At 40.7% G+C, this 16,286-nt stretch overlaps 1 protein-coding gene across 2 annotated transcripts in view; it reads left to right on the top strand.

Moving 5' to 3' along the window:
- Positions 1-16,286, top strand: part of ncor2 (nuclear receptor corepressor 2) — a 145,108-nt gene that overhangs the window by 76,582 nt on the left and 52,240 nt on the right. For both annotated transcript variants that reach the window (XM_015370063.1, XM_015370061.1), the window contains exons 9-15: positions 2,532-2,598; positions 3,353-3,525; positions 3,616-3,709; positions 6,865-7,043; positions 7,501-7,555; positions 7,660-7,755; positions 12,757-12,929. In XM_015370063.1, coding sequence (XP_015225549.1) covers positions 2,532-2,598; positions 3,353-3,525; positions 3,616-3,709; positions 6,865-7,043; positions 7,501-7,555; positions 7,660-7,755; positions 12,757-12,929 — 837 coding nt within the window. The remainder of the gene's footprint in view (positions 1-2,531; positions 2,599-3,352; positions 3,526-3,615; positions 3,710-6,864; positions 7,044-7,500; positions 7,556-7,659; positions 7,756-12,756; positions 12,930-16,286) is intronic.

Below are 16,286 nucleotides of genomic sequence, written 5' to 3'. Positions count from 1 at the left end.
CTAATTTACCTACTAAAATTAAGAATAAATACACTTAATTTAAGAAGTTTGTTATTTTTAGATTGTTTTTCCAGTGCATTAATGCTATATTATTTGTCAGTTCTCTTACCAACCTCTAGATAACGGCTGTTTTAGCGGCGTGTCCTTGCCTCCGTCCAGAGGGAACCACCGGCTCAGCCGAAGTGTCTAACTTAGACTAAGATTACATTAATCAGTAGAGAGCATGACCTTACAAGTGACAGATTAAGTGTCAGGAATAAAACTCTGTCTTGCTGCAAAGAAAGAGATGAACCGAGCAGCTGCCTAAGGAGATTACTGGCCTTGACCTTTATTTGAAGCTGTGGGTCTGGCTGTTCCCAACACAGACGAGTTTTAAAAGTTTGGCTCCCTTTGCTATCCCTTCCGCCCAGAAGCAAGATTGAGTTTATCGAGCGTCTGCACTCAAAAGACAGGCATTTTTTCCCCCCGTTTATGTGAAGGTGTAATATAAGGTTTTCTTATTTACTATTCAGTCTGTAAAGAAGGGGGTTGGGAAGGTTTCAAGGGTAGAAAATAAACCAAGCCTGTTTCCATTTTTTCAGGGAAAAACCAGAACATGGAAATGGCTTCATTGGCGTTTTCTGTGCAAAATCCAACATCAGTCAGAAACAAATGTAATCATAGATTGTATATGAAAATCAGATAAGTTATGACCTGTCCAATTTGTTTAAGTAATTTCTAATCAAAAGGCTTAAATGAAATGAAAGCAATTATAAAAACTTGTATTTGATTCTTGTCCACTTTTGTTCTGAATTGGACCAACTATACTTATTTATATCTGTCTGTTTGTGTATATGAGTATACAGATTTAAACACATCATTTGTATTGATATTAATTTCTATTTGATCACTTATAATTACAAGAGTAAGATTATTCTCAGGCTGTATCTCTACCCACGTTACATCTCTTTATCCTACTTTTCCTCATTCTTTGCAAAATGGCCTAATTGTTTTTGACTGGTTCGTTTTAACACTTGTTTTGATCTAAACTAGCGTTTAACCCTGTTGCTCGGGGTCCACTGCCCTTCATGTTTTAGATCGGTCTCTGCTCTACCACGCCTGATTCAAATATTTGCATTACCTCCTCAGCAGCCATGAAATGTTGCAAAAACCTTTGATCACTTTTCTACTCAGGTCAGGTGCTAAGAGGCAGGGAAACACGTAAAACATGTTGGTCAGTGGTCCCTGAAGACCAGGGTTAGGAAACCCTGACCTAAACAAGCTGCTGTAACTCTAGATCTATATTTATAGCCACTTTGAGTCTTTCTCAGTCTTCTAAATTTGTGCTTAGTATCATCTAGGGCTGGGTAATAATGCCAAAACACATATATGTATGTAAATGAAATGAAGGCCTCTGAATGACAACAAAATTTTAAAAACTTCTACAACTTTAATTTAATTCAGTTTATTTCTATAGCGCCAATTCACAACACGTCATCTTTACAGTTCACCAGATCATAGCCAAATTGATTTAAAGTTTTCTATCTGAGGAAAACCAGTTGATTGCATCGACTCATTGACTCATCTGCAATCCCTCACACTAAGCATGCTTGTAGCGACAGTGGAGAGGAAAAACTCCCTTTTAACAGGAAGAAACCTCCAGCAGAACCAGGCTCAGTGTGAGCGGCCATCTGCTGAGGCCGACTGGGGTTCAAGGAGACAGAAGCAGAGATGCAAAAAGCAACTGTAAAAGGCGCCCCTGTCTTGGAAACACACACACATTACATTTGAGAAATATATGCTTTGAACTTCCCAATTTTATATAGATTTGTGCATTTTCTTTTTCAGTCAGTGCTTTCAGAGGGACTTACATTTTTTTATAGATGCTGGAGATCAACCTGTTTTCCAGTGTAGTCCTGTTTCTCTGACTGTGACTAACTGGATGTGCTCTCTTTATCCTCTGACATGGGAGTTGGCTCGGAGCTCGTCTGTCTGGCTGTGTGTTTCCTGGACTGGGCCGCCTTTTATAGTTGACTTTTGCATCTCTGCTTCTGTCTCCTTGAACCCCAGTCGTCCTCAGCAGATGGCCGCTCACACTGAGCCTGGTTCTGCTGGAGGTTTCTTCCTGTTAAAAGGGAGTTTTTCCTCTCTACTGTCGCTACAAGCATGCTTAGTGTGAGAGATTGCCTTTGAGTCAATGAGTCGATGCAATTAACTGGTTTTCCTTAGATAGAAAACTTTGAATCATTTTGACTGGATGATCTGGTGAGCTGTAACGTGCCTTGAGATGACATGTGATGTGAATTGGCGCTATAGAAGTAAACTGAATTGAGTTAAATTAGACCAAAACTGTGCATTTTGTATTGGTTAATTACTGAGAGGCATCATAGTAAAAGTGGCTAAATACAAAATCAACCAAGACTTAAAAAAAAAAAAAAAAAACTCCAAAACTGCATTCTCCTGTGATTGACATAATGGCAGTCCAACCACTGGATGTCCGATAAACTTCTTCATGGTGGTTTATTCCTGTTTTTCTTGCTTTATCAATGCAGAAACCACGCCATGAGGAAGAAGCTCATCCTGTATTTCAAAAGGAGAAATCACGCTCGTAAGCAGTGGGTAAGTAGAAAACTCCTGGTGTGACTCAGCCAGTGAGAGATGACTAGTGTGAAACGGGGCCAGCTGCTCCTCGAAGCGAGTGGCCATTTTAGACCTGCCAAGGAGGGAAAATGAGGCTCTGTTGGTGATCTGTTGTCTGTGTTTGCTTTAAGCCGCGGGGGAAACCACAGCTGCAGAAAACAAGTAGAAAAGATTTCTGCGGCTGAAATAGTTTGATGTCTTCTGGATTCATTCTTTCTGCCAAACACTGCAGTGACCATGTGGTGCATTTGTTGTTTTTCTGTTTTTTTTTCCTGGCAGTGTTTGTGGAAACAAAAGCCAAAGTAAAAAGATTTTTGTGAATCAGGCTGTTCTGTCAAATTTGCATATCTGCTAACTCGTATTGGAAGCGAGAAAGAATCAAACTCTGTGACATGTTGGTGTCTGCCTCATGTATCTTCCCTCACAGTGTGTCTAAGTGGGGGAGGTAGTCTCGCATGCAGAGATATCGCCCTGTAGTTTAACAAGCCCGCTGAGGGTCTGGTCTCCACCAGGGTTAATAGGTTGCTTCATGGAGGAAGAAAAGCTACGCCTTGCCGTCTGCTAGAGCTCCAAATCATGTCTCTGCATAGAACATTTGGCATGTCAAAATCATTAAATCTGGAGTGCAATCAGTTATTGCACTCCAGATTTAATGACCCCTCAGTCCTGCATGTTTCATTCAAAAGAAATGCTACAGTTCTGCAGAGATCCTTTTCTTTCTCTGAACTCCCAGGAGCAGAAGTTTTGCCAGCGCTATGACCAGCTGATGGAGGCCTGGGAGAAGAAGGTGGAGCGCATTGAAAACAACCCGCGGCGCCGGGCTAAGGAGAGCAAGGTGCGGGAGTACTACGAGAAACAGTTCCCAGAGATCCGCAAGCAGAGGGAGATGCAGGAACGGATGCAGAGGTGGGATGAACACAGCAGACCGGATGTGCTTTGAAACCAGCTCCGTTTTAGAGGATGGCTGGGATAAACTTTGTCTCTCTGCGTCCGCAGCCGTGTCGGGCAGCGAGGAGGCGGACTGACCTCATCTGCAGCCCGAAGCGAACACGAAGTCTCCGAAATCATTGATGGGATATCAGAGCATGAGGTGAGCCCTTTCTGTTAAAATTGGTCGGTCCCCCCCCTCCCCAAATTGCCCTTTGGCAACTCTTTGGGTGACCTGCAAGTCTGCAACAGTAGGAAAATTCCAGGTAAGCTTTGTTCTGAATGCTAACCTGCCTTTTCCGTCTTTGGAAATATGCTCAGGCATTCCAGATCAATATAAGGGGCTGGAATTAGGTGCAGTTTTGGATTCTGTCCTCTCTGTCAAAGACCTAACTTATCTTAGTTTTAAAGTTTCCAAGTTTTGGACACCAAAGACTGTCCAGCTGTAAAGGTTCCACGCCAGCAGCTTTGATTTCATCAGTAATAGATTCATAGAACAAATATTGTTTTCCTTTTTAAATAAATGTTCCTCAATAAGCAAGTGTTTGAATTAAGGAAAAATGGTCATTTTGGGTGCATTATAAATGGCATAAATGTATAAAAAAATAAAAACCATGCCCCTTAAGGAGTTCTTGAGGGAGTATATTCACAAAGGTTCTTTTCTTAAAGCAACAAGTTATATATACATATATTTATACAGCTTTGACTCAAGAGTCAATTCTCAGAGTATTAATGTTATAATTTATAGTCTGTATACTCATTTAATGATTATTTAATAGTGGTTGGTTAAAAACGGCTGCACATTGGAGCAGTGAGTAGCACTGCTACCTTTCAGCAAGAAGTTTTGGAGTTCGATTCCCTGCCCGGGGACTTTCTGCATCGAGTTATGTTCTCCCTGAGCATGCATGGGTTCTCTCAGGGTACTCCGGCTTCCTCCCACAGTCCAAAAACATGACTGTTAGGTTAATTAGTTTCTCTAAATTCTCCTTGGGTGTGAGTGTGTGTGAATGGTTGTTTGTCCTGTTTGTCTCTGTGTTGCCCTGAGATGGACTGGCAACCTGTCCAGGGTGTACCCCGCCTCTCGCCCGTAGACAGCTGGAGATAGGGACCAGCACCTCTCACAACCCCAGCAGCGATAAGCATGACAGAAAATGGATGGATGGTTCGGTTAAAAATTAATAAATTTTTTGCAAATGAATAGATTTAACTCTAAAAGGCTCTTAAACTTCCTATTGGTATAAAAGTATTACATAATTAAGGTGTTAAACCAAATAACCAAAAGTTTTCTTTGAGTCTCCAGAAGAATTTTCTTCAGGAACCAGGAGAGTTTTGTTGTGGGATTCGTCTAATCACTTTGTCCCTCTAGAAACCGGGACCCAATCAGATTGTAGGGACAGAACTTGTAGGGAGGCGGTGCTTATGAATATTTTGACGGTGTAGCTAACAGATCTGCTCCGGCCGTGCGCATGCAATTGATGTTACTCTACATGATTGGCTGAACATTGCCACATGATGTGAAACTTGGTGGTTGCCCAGACAAAGATAAAAACATCACGCGGCGCCGAGTCGGGAGCATCTGTAGCGTAAGCGTGTCCAATGACCGATGAAGTTTTACCTTGTCTATAAAAAAACAACAGAAAAAATCTGTTCATGGTGAACAAAGTAACTGTTAGACCATGATATAAAGGGGGAGCGCTGGGTAGCACTGTGGCTAGCTGTGCTCAGTAGCTAACAGGTTAGCCTCTTTCAGCTTGGTCAGTTAGCCATATTAAGCTACACTACTTTTAAAATTAAACCGTTAGCTTTCTATAAGAAAACTAACTTTTTTGTCTAAAATCTCTATGAAAGTTATTTTTGAGATGTTCCATTTGTCCTTCCTGTCCTCAGATCTTAATAAAAAGAATAAAAATAAGCTGAGACTTGTTTTGTAACCTTGTTAAATGGCAGAGCTCAGTCTGTCTTAGAACACAGTGATTTTCTTCAAGACTGAGAATAATTTGTTTTCTTCTTTCGGCTACGGGTGCAATACAGTTCGTCTGAGTGGAGTTGCCATATGTTGACGTCATAAGAAGGGGCGGGACCCTGAGCAGATCTGGAACCTACAACAGCTCATTATCTTCTTTTAACTTTAAATTATAACACGTCAGTTTTATCTGCCTGCACAGCACTTTGATTGATAGATCCTTACAATTTCTTTATCGTTATTAAACCAGGTAACTTGTTTTTTTTTTTTTTTTTATTAAAAATAAAACACAAGAATAAAGTAAAATAACCTGATTTCAGTGGCTACATTAATAGATGAATTATTTTATGAATACATGGACTTTAACTCTTAATCTTCAGATTTTTATTTACTATTTATAAAGCCTGGTATAAATAAAATAAATAAAAAGGGTTTTTATTTACATTAAAACAATCCTTGTTGCCGACCAGCCTTTTGCATGTTTCCACTACTATTTAGAAAATGTATCTTTGATTTGTTCAAGGGTTAAAGGTTGGAAGGCCTCCTTTCCATCACCCCAATCATTAGTTCCGATGTGGACCAATCCAAAACGTTAATATTACTACCATCCGTAAAAAAAAAAAACAAGTTTATTAAAGATGGCTGTTAACTTAGATTTGCCAGTGGTGTGAATAATTTTGAGTTTAACTGCAGATATGTGTGCATGTGTTCAAAATCTCAAGAAAAAAAAAAAACAAGAACATAAAACTGTGTCTGGCAGAACTGGGGAATTTGAAACGGAAAGAGTTTGGCAACTCAGATTTGCAAATGTTGTCATGATTCAGTCCTGAGAGAAAATGCCGTTGATGTAAAGAGCTTTAACATATCTGAAGGTTTCAGATTTAAAAAATGTTGGAGGAATTTTATGCGGCCAATTGGACCTAAGCGAGGCGTCACTGTAATGTTCCTCCAAAGCATCGATATCGATCACAGTGCATTTCATAACCTACTTAGTCAGCAAAGTAAAGCAGGGAGAGGCTTGTTTTTAACTCCATCAAATTAAACTGTGCAATATTAAGTCATGGCTACACAAAAAAACACTTTTATTTAAAGGTTTAACCACATTGTGCCAAAAAAAAAAAGTTTTGGACAACAATCACAAGGCTCTCTTTGTGAATTAAGAGCAATTCAAAGGCAGCCAGTCTTGATCTCCTAGAGGGATGTTGTTCTAAAGCTAGAATAGATAACAGCGCTCCTCTCCCATGGATGCATTCGTTTTCAAACATGTCTTTGTAAACAGAATTCGTTTCTCTTTTAGGACCAGTCTGTTGACTTGAGGATTTTTGCTTTCTCTTTCTCGTCTCATCCACGTGCAGAACACAGAGAAGCAAATGCGTCAGCTGGCGGTCATCCCTCCTATGCTGTTCGACGCTGAGCAGCAGCGCATCAAGTTCATCAACATGAACGGACTGATGGACGACCCAATGAAGGTTTACAAGGACCGGCAGGTTATGAACATGTGGAGCGAGCAGGAGAGGGACACTTTCCGGGAGAAGTGAGCAAAGCAGGCTTTTTCTTCTAAATTCTGATTACTGGTCAAACTGTGGAAATGCCACACGAGTCTCGTTATGCTCCTTACACAGCTTGGCAGCTGACCTTAAGCCACAAAATTTAAAGTGTTATTCCCTGTGATATCTGAGTAGCTGATAAAGGGTCAGTGAGTTGTTTCTTTTTTGCTAAGGAAGTGAATCTTCCCCTTTCGTGAGAACTGAGAGGAGGTTTGGAGCTGCAAATCAAATCAGGACCACACAGTAAAACTGGTGACTTTTAAGTTACCCACACAAAGAGCTTTAGTTTCCTCTTCAGGTCACACTCACCCCAAACAAACACTCGCTGTGACCAGCGCATGTCAGCTGGGGTGTTTCCCGCTGCATCTAAGATGATTTAAATGTCTAATCATTTACAAAACTCAGTCATTTTTCTCTGATCAGCTTTTTTTTCCCCTCTTAAAGGTTCATCCAGCATCCTAAAAACTTTGGCCTGATAGCTTCATTTCTAGAGAGAAAGGTATGATTCTTCTTCTTTTTTTTTTGGCCCTTTTCTTCCGTTGTTGTTTTACAGTAAGTTTGTGCTCAGAGGAAGTGAAATGTCATCTTACATTTGCATTTCAGACGGTGGCAGAGTGTGTGCTCTTTTACTACCTGACCAAAAAGAATGAAAACTACAAGAACATAGTGCGAAGGAACCGGCGCCGAGGGAGATCCCTGGTAATATTTTACTGTTGAAAGTTCAGCCTGAGGAGTGTGGTCATGTTTACTTTAGGGTCTGCGTACCACTACAGCTGGTGAGCTAAAAGCTAAGCAGCTACTAGCTTATTGCAGTTCTGGTTACTCTCAATTCTTAAACACATTTTCTAAGATCTAGCAGCGTTTATGTTCCTCTTTTTTTTCTATAGACTGAAAGCTAGATGTATGTCTGCAGAGGAAGAGCGTGAAAAATGATTTCCTGCCATAAATGTTTTGATTTGAACGTTTTAAGGGAGTTGGAGCAAAGATTAGGATCAGTTTTGGATGTCGGGCTGAAAAACGTACTTTCAATCACATCCAGCCGTTTAGAACATGATGAAAAATGTAAACGTTATGTATTGAGCTTCAGCGCTTTGCAACATGAACTATCAGTGTCTTTTATCAGGATTTCTATGTGATAGACCAACATAGTGTCATGCATAGTTGTATATTGGAGGAAAAAAATATTTCCCCTCAAAAAAACTTTATTGAACCCCGTATTGCAGCTAATCTTTAGCTGCTCCAATGTTTTAGCTTCAGGGTGTCAAGGCAGCTTTTCTTTGCAGAAACATTCAGAGGTTTGGTCAAAGTTGATCAGAGGATGGATGGCAGAAAAATAATCCTAGAAGAAAAATAACTTTTGTTCTCAGCCACCCTTTACTCTGATGCCCCTAAATTCAATTTAGTTGCAATTCAGTTTATTTCTATAGCGCCAATTCGCAACATGTTGTCTCAAGGCACTTTACAGTTCACCAGATCATCAAGTCAAATTGATTGAAAACTTTTCTATCTAAGAAAAACCAGTTGATTGCTTTGATTCATTGACTCTTCTGCAATCCGTCACTCTAAGCATGCTTGTAGCAACAGTGGAGAGGAAAAACTCCCTTTTAAGAGGAAGAAACGTCCAGCAGAACCAGGCTCAGGGTGAGCGGCCATCTGCCGCGACAGAAGCAGAGATACAAAAGGCAACTGTAAAAGGCGGCAGCGTCCAATACCGTATTTATCGGACTATACATCGCTCCGGAGCCAAAAAACGCATTCTGAAGACGAAAAAAACATATTTACGTCGCACCGGTTTAAAAGTCCCACCTTTTTTGAAAGGTTATTCTATGCATGGGATCCGTTTTCTGATAACTGCTGCATGGTAGGCTACTACTCAAAGACTGTATTGTTTTATTTCATGAACGAGCATCTGAGAAGCAGTGATAATCATTCAGACCACTATATCATATCAAGACCACAACACTATAGATGAACAATATAGTTTATCTTGAAAGAATAAACAGGCCCATTTTAAAAACTCTAAACATTGTCATTTTTGCAATGCTAATTTGCAACGCACCAGAGTACAAGTCGCACGGCCAGCCAAACCATGAAAAAAGTGCGACTTATAGTCAGAAAAATACGGAAATTGTTTCAAGTCATTACGATGTAATGGCCAAAAGTGATTTTTCCATCAAAAGCAAAAATATTTTTACTCTGAAAGCTCCAGTTTAAATAATAATCCAAAGCTTTTCACATAATTTAGCTAAAATTGATACAAATCTCATTATCACTCAGTCATGAAGCGTTCTAAAGATGTGAAATTCACCGACTCACTCAAATGTTTATTGTTCCTTCTCGTTTAAGTCCCAGTCACAGTCAGAGAAACAGGACTACACTGAAAAAACAGGCCGATCTCCAACATCTATAAACAAAGGTGTTGATGGCAGCAGCACAGCTGATATTATATTATAAATATAATCCTTAATAAACAAACACTTTAGGATATAATCTATTAGGAAATAAGGTGCTGAATCATTTTCCATCACCTTTGCGTTGTTTAGATGGTTCTCGCAGGGTCCCAATAAAATGCATAGGAGTTATAACTCTGCATTTTACATAAACTATCCTCATGAAACTGTCTTCAAATAAATGTTTAATGTTCTTTTGGAGGATATAAACTAATTGGAGCTCATTCAAACCCTTTACATTATTTTTCCTCATAAGGGCCTACATAAGAATTTTACCCCATTTACACTACCCTTGAAAAACCGTGTTGAGACCGGTCCGACTCAGTAACTGAGATAACTTATCGTGTGTAAATGGAAAGCAAACTGAACCGAACCGAGCTAGACACAACCGGACCAAGATAACTGCAGACCAGTTCCAGAGGTGGGCTCGGCTCGGTTTTTCCCTGGCTCGGTTCTCTGATAACAAGAGCGCATGAGCAGAACGTGTCATCTCCGTCTGGCTGCACGCCCCGATTCACACTCCATTCCAGTAGTTGGCGGTAATGCCCCCCCGGAAACAGAAGAAGAACAGCTTCTTCTTCAACTATAAACAACAATCGAAATCTTCTCCACGCAACATTTTAAATAATGACACCGAAGTACAGCAATAATAATGAAGCATAACTTTCTGAATGTGATGTGCGCCGCCATTTTGATTTGCTTGATTCCCTCCTTCTTCTTCGTCTTCTTCTTCTTCTTGTGTTTTATGGCGGTTGACAAACAACTTTAGGTGCATTACTGCCACCAACTGCTTGATTTCCTCCCTTAATACTGGCAGTAATACCGCAGATCGTCACTAGGAGGCGAGGAGTCGAGGAACCGAGATAGCGTGATGTGTAAACGGTCGTCAGAACCGAGCTCGGCCTGGTTAACTGATCCGAACTCGGACCGGTCTCGGCATGGATCGGTTTTTCAAGGGTAGTGTAAATGGGGAATTTGATTTGTGTGTTTGTGACATAGGCAACATTAGCAGTTTGCTATGGCTCATTCACCTACCATAGCAACCCAACGTGAACAGTTAGATGGTAAAAATTTATTTAAGTGTGAGATCTTCTACATGTTTTATAAAAAAATTGTACATGTGTTAAAAATCAGTCAGTTGAGCCAATAAATTTTTTTTTAATTTAAAACTGAATTTGTTATGCGTCTTCTCAGTCCATCAGATCTAAACTTTGGGAGGGGCTAGTGAAATGACCCACTTCCTGATCATGCGATGTCTCCTGGTCTCTCTTAATGAGCCCTGCTCATAACTTGGAGGTTCGCTCCACCTGTTTAGTGCAGCGGCTCACAGCGTGAGCTCGCAGGGACAGAACCGAACACCTACAGCGGAGGAAGTGAAAGTGCGTCGCTTTACATTCTACAAAGATGGGGTCTGAAAAGTTTGTCCTTCTTCATGATATGTCACCACATCAACCCTGGGGAGATTATATGCGGGTTCATGTTTCTCTTTGTGGTTGATGGAGTTAGGAGACCATGTGACGGATTTGCCCTCCTTCAAGGCTTGATGTTCCCTTACCAAGATGGAGCTTTGAATTATGTCTTGTCTTTACAGGGTTACAGTGAATTTCTATTTCTTTGATTAGAAGAAGCAGCTAATGCTAAAATAGCAATTAAAGTAGAAGGTTTGAAAAATGTGAATGTACTTTAAAGTTCTGTTGAAAGTTTTTGGTCTAACTGTGTGGCTGTAGTAGCATGAACTCTAACCCTGATAGCCCAGACGGGCAGGAAGCTGGAAAGGAAGTGGTTCTGGGTGCAGTTATACAGCAGAAATGCTCCGCTATAATTTCGGAACTTTCATATCCTGTTTTGTTTAACATCTTGTGACAATTTGTAGATTTTTTTTTTTTTTTCTAAAGGTTAGTGGATTTTTTAATGTGTGAATCAAAGTGAAACTAAGATTCACCATATCAGATAAAACTTAAAAATGACTCATGGGAAGTTATCACCTCTTAATAACAGTTGACAAGAGTTTATGACGTGTAAAGGTAAATCATTTGATCTTCACTGAGCAATGGAGTGTTTGGAAAAAAACTATCACCTTAAACGTTGATGTGCCTTTAAGTTTGCTCATCTTTAAAGAGATATGGTTGATGGAAAATCTGGAATTAGCAGAAGATCTTCCAGTGATGGAGGATGGTTCAAGGTGCTGGTTTTACAGATTCGTTAAGAAAACCTGTTAGCAGCGGGACTAATCAAGGAAAGGCTTCAGTTTATTACGTTGCATTAATATCATGTAAGGTCACGTAGTCTGATTAGTCCATATTATTTCTGTTTATGAGTGATGGTCTCATCAGGGCAAAAATAGCTTCAAAAGTAGATTCATTTCTATTCAATTCAGTTTATTTCTATAGCGCCAATTCACAACATATGTCATCTGAAGGCACTTTACAGTTCACCAGATCATCCAGTCAAATTGATTCAAAGTTTCTATATAAGGAAAACCAGTTGATTGCATCGACTCATCTGCAATCCCTCACACTAACCATGCTTGTAGCGACAGTGGAGAGGAAAAACTCCCTTTTAACAGGAAGAAGCGTCCAGCAGAACCAGGCTCAGTCTGAGCGGCCATCTGCCGCGACAGAAGCAGAGATACAAAAGGCAACTGTAAAAAGCGGCAGCGTCCAATACCGTATTTTTTGGACTACACGTTGCTCCGGAGCCAAAAAACGCATTATGAAGACGGAAAAACATATTTACGTCGCACCGGACTAAAAGTCCCACCTTTTTGAAAGATTATTCTATGCATGGAATCTGTGTTCTGATAACTGCTGCATGGCAGGCTACTACTCAAAGACTGCATTGTTTTATTTCATGAACGAGCATCTGAGAAGCAGTGATAATCATTCAGACCACTATATGACATCAAGACCACAACACTATAGATGAACAATATAGTTTATCTTGAAAGAATAAACAGGCAAATTTTAAAGTCCAATGGCCAGCCAAACCATGAAAAAAGTGTGACTTATAGTCCAAAAAATACGGTAATTGTTTCAAGTCATTACGATCTAATGGTCAAAAGTGATTTTTCCATCAAAAGCAAAAATATTTTTACTCTGAAAGCTCCAGTTTAAATAATAATCCAAAGCTTTTCACATAATTTAGCTAAAATTGATACAAATCTCATTATCACTCAGTCATGAAACGTTCTAAAGATGTGAAATTCACCGACTCACTCCAATGTTTATTGTTCCTGCTCGTTTAATTACAGCAACAACAGCAGCAGCAGCAGCAGCAACAACAGCAGCAGCAACAGCAGCAGCAGCAGCAGCAGCAACAAGTGACCCGGAACAGCCAGGAGGACAAGGAGAAGGAGGAGAAAGAGAAGGAGGGGGAGAGAGATGAGGAGAAAAATGAAGCGGAGGACAAGGAGGATGGAATGAAGTGAGCTGCTTTTAAAACTCTCCTGAATGAAAACCGTTTCTGTGGGATTCCTCATGTGGGAGCTCACCGACCGCTGTTAGGAAGCCAATTTGAATAACAAATTATTTTTTTTTACCACTTCAATCAAAAGGTAGGATCATAAAACAACTGCTTTGGCAGGGCTGAACATTAATTAGTAATTCAGAAGTTCGAGCTCCGCGTGGCAGTAATATATTGGAGGATACTGCTGTTGAAAGCAGCAGAGAATGCTCGCTGGGCACATTAAAATGATTTGCTGAAGTCATTAAGAGCAGATTTGTTGTGCGTACGGTTTGTTGTTGCCAATAGAGCATCTGTAACCTGATGCTAATGCTGTAATAATTCATGTTGTTTGAGGGGAGCGAATGAATTAGATTATTGTCCACTATCTTCATGCCGTAACTCGCTATCAGGACATTGACAGTTCACTCATTAGGCATAACATTATGACCACGGCGTCATTCGAAGCAGGTTGGACTGATTGGGCGGGAAGTGAGGCCAGATTTTTTTCTTTTTAGTTTAGAGCTTGTTTTTATTTGTTTTTGTGGCATGATGCGGGAGTTTGTGCGTCGCTGGGTGGGCTGACAGGTGGATGCAGTGATCAACGAGCAAATGTTTTCTGGCTCGCTTCCTGCAAGGGATGCAAAACAACAGATGGAATATGGCCGCTCTCTGTTGCCTGAGAAGATCTTAAATGTCTTTGTCTGCATTTAGGCTGTTTATGATGTCAGCTGAGGCTACGTGCTACGGTTGTTTCAAGCAGTGCCAGCTCATATTTATAAGCAGCTGGGCTGGAAAAGCTGATGATGATGATGATGGTGATAAACCATTGCCTCCTCTTCTCAGGCAAAAGCCTTGGGACTTTGTGGCTCTTTGCACACCCTGCTGCCTGCCTGTCACCTCTGGCACAGCTGGCCTGCCTATATTTAGAGAGCTATTAGCTCCCCCCCTGGCAAGATTAATGGAGTGGGAGGAAGATGAATGGTAGAGCTGGAGGTTGAAGCTTTGTCGCCATCTCTTCCACACCGTTCTGCTGACACACAAATTATCCTGAAAATAGAGGGAATGAAAGAGCAATGTAGGCAAATCTTACTCCATCACAATTTGTCCCCCAGATTTTATCGCTTTTTCAAACCAAAAATGCAGTAAAGCGGAGAAACGTCGTCGGGGCCTGTTACCTGTTTGACTAGATCTGTTATTTCAGAAGCTAAATTCTAAATATAGATGCATATTTTTCAGCTGTGGCTTCAGGCTTTAGAGTTTAGCTCCATTCTCAAGGAAGTTGTAGATTTTGTTCCACTGTTTGCTTGAGGATAAACGTGATCATTTGAGTTCATGACTGAACAAATCAATAAAACAGTTTAAATGTGTCTCTGGAATAGAGCTGGCTGATGTGAACTACATAATGGGTGATATCATAACTTTCCTTTGCTGTCTTTCTCAGGTAACTCAATGGCTGTGATTACTTAGCATAGCCAACATAGCATCACAAGCACAAATAAGAATATATACATTAAGATTCTGCAGAATACAAGAGTCCCGTGAAGAAGTATGAGTTTAAAGCTAAGCAACTCATAGTGTGTGGGGGGTGGTGGCCTTTTGCTTAGAGCATAGAACTTCCTGAGGTTGGGAGTTCGAAACCCACTCCCACAGACTGCCACTCTGGGTCCCCTAGCAAAAACCCTTAACCCCACACTGCTCCCTGGGCGCCGCACGATGGCAGCTCGCTGCTCCCAAGGGGATGGGTTAATGCACGGAGCGAATTCCGTTGCTCTGTTCTTGTGACAGTGGAATGATAATAAATCGCTGGGAAAAAAAAAATACAGGTAGTAACTTTTAATGATATTCTCTAAATTTGTCAATGACCGAATGGAAAAAATTATTAAAGATGGAACATAAAAAGTTCTAAGAATTGACCCAGTTTCCGGGGCTTTTAATCATCATTGTTTAATTTATGGTTTATGCAATAGATCAAAATCCTTACCATGAATGGAAACCTTTAACGTTAAACGATACGATAAATGCCCAAGCCTAGTCTGGACCATCGTCATCTGGTTGCTTTGATTTTGGAAGTAAGGGCTGGTTATCCTCCCGCAGCAGTGTGTCGCAGTGAGCTTGTTGCAGATACTTTTGATTTATGCCCCATTTTGAAGCGTGGTCTGCGCCACAACGCAAGAGGGACAATCAAAGAACTAGCTGTGGGTCTAGATACGGCCGAGGCGGTGAGGAAGTGGGGACAAGTTTGTGCGACAACAGAGGGACATGAGGGCGAAACAGAGCGGGGATCAAGGTGGAAAAAGGATCCCAGCGTTCTTGCGCACCTCGCTCTTCTAGCTGGTCCATCTTCATGAGTCGTTTTCCACAATGGTGGTCATACAAACAAAACAAGCCGGTAAGGTACCACCTACAATTTTGGAGAATTGCAGCAGAGTGTCTGCGGAAGTGGTGGGGGCGTCTCTGCATCAACTGTGACACACATGCAGACGACCTGGTTTCTGAGTATAAATGAGCCTTAATTCAATTCAGTTTATTTATATAGCGCCAAATTCACAACACATGTCATCTCAAGGCACTTTACAGTTCAACCAGATCATACAGTCAAATTTAACCTTAACCCCACACTGCTCCCCGGACGCCGCGCGATGGCAGCCCACTGCTCCCCAAGGGGATGCGTTATGTGCAGAGAGTGTGTAATGACAATATAATGCTGACATATTTTTGATGATATTCTATTTTTTTTTTTTTATACTTTTATTTTTATAGGCAAGGCATTAAGAACAAGTTCTTATTTACAATGCCGGCCTGGTAAGTGGAGTAGCCACTTATGAAAAGGAAAGTAGGGTGCAATGACAATTAAATTAATTAAATAACACGTCGAACACAAATATTCTTAGAATTCACCCGGTTTCCAGAGTTTTTAATCATCTTTGTTGTCTTATTTATGGTTTACGCAATAGATCAAAATTATAACCATGAATGGAAACCTTTAAGGATAAAAAATATGATAAATGCCCAAGCTTAGTCTGGGCTACTGTCATCCAGTTGATTTGATTTTGGAAGTAGTTTGGTCTCTTTAGCATTCTGTCATATTACCTGGCAGCAAAACGACCCCACAGCATCAGGCTACCACCGCCGTGTTTAACCTAAACTCCTCTAAACAGGCATTATGACTAGGGATACACGATATAATCTGCCCCCTATGGGTATCGGCCTGTATCGGCCTTAAAACTGAATATCGGACATCGGCCACCCCACCGATATTTAACCCGATATTTGATCAGCTTCTGAGTTTCTAAAGTCTAAACATGTGATCTAACTCACATATCCACCCAGGTCTTA

Source organism: Cyprinodon variegatus, unplaced genomic scaffold, assembly GCF_000732505.1.
Source record: "Cyprinodon variegatus isolate N-32 unplaced genomic scaffold, C_variegatus-1.0 Scaffold41, whole genome shotgun sequence".
Classification (NCBI taxonomy): Eukaryota; Metazoa; Chordata; class Actinopteri; order Cyprinodontiformes; family Cyprinodontidae; genus Cyprinodon; species Cyprinodon variegatus.
The sequence above is the reverse complement of the archived record's forward strand: the minus strand, read 5'-3'. Positions and strand labels throughout refer to the sequence as shown.